The 5,308-nt window shown below is 36.6% G+C and overlaps 1 protein-coding gene across 1 annotated transcript; it reads left to right on the forward strand.

The window, feature by feature from the left end:
- Nucleotides 1-1,981: 1,981 nt before the first annotated feature.
- Nucleotides 1,982-3,919, forward strand: LOC116169357 (cytochrome P450 4g15-like). Its single transcript, XM_031485429.1, has 6 exons — nt 1,982-2,217; nt 2,272-2,466; nt 2,518-2,700; nt 2,754-3,377; nt 3,429-3,614; nt 3,664-3,919. Exons 1-6 carry the CDS (start codon nt 2,034-2,036, stop codon nt 3,825-3,827), a joined length of 1,536 nt encoding a protein of 511 aa, XP_031341289.1. The 5' UTR covers nt 1,982-2,033; the 3' UTR covers nt 3,828-3,919.
- The last annotated feature ends 1,389 nt before the right edge of the window (nt 3,920-5,308 follow it).

Raw genomic sequence — 5,308 nt, forward strand, 5'->3', positions numbered from 1 at the left:
GAATTAGGTTTTCCTGCAGTTTTCCTTATTCGTAAGGTAAATACTGGTGTAGTATAGAACAACTTAAGACCTTCTGCAGGGGCACCTCTAAAAAGCATTAAAAGCATGTTTGTTTTTAGTTGAAAATCGAACAAATAGAAGCTCCAATTTATGGTGGGTTTATACAATCATTATCATTAGTTCATTAAGCTCAGGGTGGTTTCGTTGGTTAGCAACATGCAATAAACCTTTGTTTCTATTGGCTATTCCCTAATGATTTTTGATAGTGAACTAATTATGATAATCACTGTATAAACTCACCATAATAGTCAGTTTAAAAATCAACATAAAAAGAAATTATATGTAAATTGTCATTTAATCAACCAAATTTACAAAATTCCTCGCACAGCATCGCACGTCCATAAGTATCTATTTCTAAATATAATGGGCTACTGTTTCTAAGAATTAATTTCTTTTTATTTCCCACGTGAAAAGAAATGGATCTTTACAGCGTACGTAAATGTCGAAGTACCTACGTAGATGCAAATGTTTATTAAATTATATGACAATACAGAGGTCAAGAAATTTTAGCTTGTAAAATATGAGGAAATAATCACTGTTGGGATAATTAAAACGAAATATCCTAATACTACGTTACGTATATCTGTGCTAATACGAACAAATCAAGAGGAGTTCAAACTGGGAAATGCTCCATTTATGATTCAACAGTAAATTGACATCTAAATCAGCCTACCTTTGTTTTATACGTCCCGTTTTGTTTCCAATAGAGATGTTCAACCTCGACGTCAAAGTCACAGAGTATGGGAAAAAGGAAAATTTAACAAAAATTTCCAATAAATTTGCATTCAACTTTAGACGACAGTTTACAGAACTGATATGAATATGTAGTCACCATTAATGTACATGCACACGATGAAGAAGCAGATGTGTCTTATTCTATATGATGTAAGATGTAAGAGAAATAATCCAAAACTCATTACACGCGTCAATAAGTCACTACCATACGACAATACTAAAGCCATCGTTTAGAAAAATAATATTGACATATTGACAAACTTAATTACAAAAATAGTAAATAGTTCGGTCATTAGTGCCACAGTTCCTGATAGGTATATAAAACAGCGATAAGTAAAATTATTTATACAAAAGGCGCTCCAATGAACTATCGACCATTAAGCATTCCTTCTACAATAGAAACAGTATGGAAATCTATATTATATTAGGACATATAAAAGATTTCTTATCCGATAATGGAATAATACACTAATCAATAGGGTTAGAAAAGAAAAAGGGACCGAGTAACTTTTATTGAAGATTACATATACGTGATCAATATAGAGCCCGATAAGAAGAATTGCACCATTACCATATACATTGATACATTCGATACACTAAAACCCAGAGGCGTTAATAAAGAGCCTAAAAAGAATTGGAGTATAGTCGAAGGAATTACCATGGTTTGCAGCTTAGTTAAGGAACAGGTATAGTTACAGTCAAAATTGCAAGGGAGTATAGTATTGAGACCTCCAAAGAATATACGGAGTCCCACAAGGCAGTAATTTAGGCCTACCATTATTTATAATTTACGTGAAGAAGATAGCATATACATAGTATGTATATCAAGTGTAATACCTACCACTGAAAAATTGGATATTTTATCTGTGGTAATGACCTGTGACCTATTTTTTGATACTCGTCTCCTCCTAAGTCCTACATAATACGGGCCTAGCAAATTATGGCCCAACATAGTGGTACCAGGTTGGCCCATCCATTGAATATTTCTAGCGACGTCATTGAAATTAGAGTGATCTTCAACATAAATTAACATTATGTGTATTAATGTGAGAAAAAAACACTCGTAAAGGTAGACCTATATTGTTTATACCTACCAATATAATTGTTATACATTTTGCATTTATTGCAATTTATTGCTACATGTGACGTATTTCGCTTGCGATATAAATTTTCTACCCGACGCGACGATTTTGAAATCCAGTCAACTTCTTTTACTTGAACACGATATACCTATAATCATGTCTCTATGCACTGACATACTGAAAACTGGGAGGAATATTTTCTTGTGTTTGGTTGTCTTAACATTGACGATCCGGTATGTGTACCATCGATGGTTTAAGATGAGATTTGCAGACAACATTCCTGGCCCTAAGGGGTGGCCGTTCATTGGAAGCGCTTTGGATTTTAGGGGTTCGCCGAGCGGTACCTAATACAGTTGCACTAATTTTAAGTAATAACTCACAAATTCTTTCACAGACATGTTAAGTAAACTGTGCCAGTACTTACAAAGCAGTTCAGTAGTAAACGTCTGGGTTGGTCCCAAACAGTACATTTTCTTGACTGACCCCAGAGACGTTGAAGTCATTTTAGGCAGCAATGTTCATATCAATAAGTCGAGTGAATATGATTTGTTTAAGCCCTGGTTGGGAAATGGTCTTCTAATTAGTAACGGTAAGTTAACATGTTAGTCTGATGTATTGCTGATAGATAATACATCTACAGGTGAAAAATGGAGATCGGACAGAAAATTGATCGCTCCTACTTTCCATTTGAATGTTTTAAAAAATTTTGTTGAATTTTTTAATGCGAATAGTAGAGAAGTCGTGGAACGGTTACGAAATGTGAAAACAAATACATTTGATTGCCATGATTATATGTCAGAAACAACTCTGGAAATGCTGCTAGGTAGGTACGCATAATGAAACGCTTTTTATAGCACTAATTTATGACAATTTTAGAAACTGTAATGGGAGTTAACAAAAGAACGCAAGGCGAAAGCGCTTATAAGTACGTACGGGCCGTAATGAAAATGTGCAGCATTTTGCATTCCCGTCATTTTAAAATGTGGTTAACTCCTGACTGGGTGTTCAAATTATCCAAGTATGGACGCATTCAAAAAGAAATGCTGCATATTATCCACGGTCTAAGTAATAAAGTAGTAACGAACAAAATCTTGGAATGGGGCAATTTTGCCAAATTTTCGAAAAAGTCTAGCATCACTGCAGAAATTCCGGGAGAAAAAAAGAGGGTGGCATTTTTAGATTTATTAGTAGAAGTGTCACAGAATGAAAATCTCATTACAAGCCAGGAAATAAGAGACCAAGTCGATACCATCATGTTCGAAGGCCACGATACCACGACCTCGGCGGCCAGTTTCTTTTTATCCCTAATGGCCGCTCATCCTGACATCCAGAACAAGGTGGCCCGAGAGTTGTATGAAATATTTGGCGACTCAGCCCGTCCAGCCACCTTTTCAGATACATTAGAGATGAAGTATTTGGAAAGATGTTTGTTAGAGACTCTGAGGCTATATCCACCAGTACCGTTCATTGCTAGGAAGATCAATGAACCTGTTAAACTCGGTATGTATCCTATTTTGCAGTAGCTCTGCCCTAACTCACGATAACTTGTAGTAAGTGGAGATTATATACTTCCTCCCGGATGCACAGTTGTAGTGGCTCCGATAATGATTCACCGAAGGGAGGACATTTACCCAAACCCAAATCAATATAATCCAGATAATTTCCTCCCAGAGCGCTCTTCGAGCAGAAATTACTACGCGTTTGTTCCATTTAGTGCAGGACCACGCAATTGTATAGGTAGATATAGGTAATTAGTAATGCGTAAGGTGTACTATTATGCTTCCAGGGCGCAAGTATGCCTTATTACAGCTTAAAATTCTACTGTCCACAATTATGCGAAATTTTCACGTACGATCCCATTTAACTGAAAAGGACTTTCGATTGCAAGGCGATGTTATTCTAAAACGTGTGGAAGGATTCCAAATGAGCTTGGAGCCTAGAATAAATTGAACGGGCTTCTTGAAGTGAGATTCTCAAAATTTAAACTATTGTTTGTAGAATTAAATGAATAAATTTGGAAATAAAGTAAATTGTTATTATCAGGTGGCAATTTAACGTTGCCTGGATAACGGATAACGGGGTGATGTTATTATTGCCACAAAGGAACATAAACAAGTATAAATTGTGCACAACCCTTGTGCAGATAAAGCGCATTTGTTGAACTGAAATAACTTTTGTTTTGACATCACCAATGGATATACTTCTTGCAGACGTCTCAATCGCCCTTTGTGAGTACCCTCTTCCGACAATCCGTTCTTGAGGTATAAGGGAATATACACGATCACGATAAAAGGTCGAGGAGGAGGGCTATGGTTGGTAGAAATTAATTCCTTTCGTTGAGACCTTTACCATGAAGGATAAAACTAGTTCCCCCCCCCCCCCCTCACAGAAAGAAGGGCAGTAGTTGGTAGAAAACGGTTCCTTTCGTTGAGACTTTTAATTAGAATACAATGAAAGATTAAATCAATTTTTAACCTTCCCCCCTCAGGGTCCCCCTCTCGTTTATATTCGACGTTTTACTTAATACTCTTTCGCCATCTAGGTGTTTCGTTTGTAATGCACTAGTTTTACATGTAAGTTAATTCCTGTAGTAATTAGTAAACGTGTTATTATCTTAGTATCGGTTTTTAAGGAATGTTCTTTGTTTTGCCGAAGGAGGTTATGCAGAGTTTTCTGTTGTTACGCTGCGTTCTTCTCTTTCACATGGAACAATACACAAGTTTCTCTCTCGCACGCTACTTAGAATTGCGACAATCGTATTGTTGCGTGTAAAAGAGAAGGACACAACTTAACAGCTGATCGTGGTGGACCTCTTTGGTCATGTTAGAATGACAGTTAAACATAAATCTTTTATATAAAATCCCCCAAAAAATCAACTCCTATGACACCATGCAAACGGTTTAAAATAACTTGTATTTATCGATGAGTCAAAAGTCGACGGTTGATTTTCTCCTTTGGAAGGGTGGCAGTAGGGAATGCAATACCGGGATCGCAGGATCCCGAAATACCGGGATCCCGCAGCCTTTTTGCGGGATTAATCCCGTGCGTAAATGGAGCGGAATCCCGCGGGATATGTTGGATTGCAGAATTTATCGACCGAGCTTACCACCATACATTAGCAACTCTGCGAATTTGATTATTTCGCCTACAAATCATCCTTTCTAAAAATTTACACAAACAGCATGTCAACGAGATGCAAGGTTGGTATATTACAGGTTGCCTCGTAACTATCGACCAATAGCAATCGAGGCGCAAATACGTCACTGGTATCCCACGATTTAAACGAAATAATAAATGCATGCAGCCATACAGCTGGAAAATTTGATGCGTACCTATTGTTTACAGTTCTTTCATTATGTTTGAATCGTTTAACTAGTGAAACACAAATATTCAGTTTTATATTTTAAAATTTAGTAATTAAAAATCGTTAT

The sequence above is a fragment of the Photinus pyralis genome, unplaced genomic scaffold, assembly GCF_008802855.1.
Source record: "Photinus pyralis isolate 1611_PpyrPB1 unplaced genomic scaffold, Ppyr1.3 Ppyr1.4_LG4, whole genome shotgun sequence".
NCBI classification, from domain to species: domain Eukaryota; kingdom Metazoa; phylum Arthropoda; class Insecta; order Coleoptera; family Lampyridae; genus Photinus; species Photinus pyralis.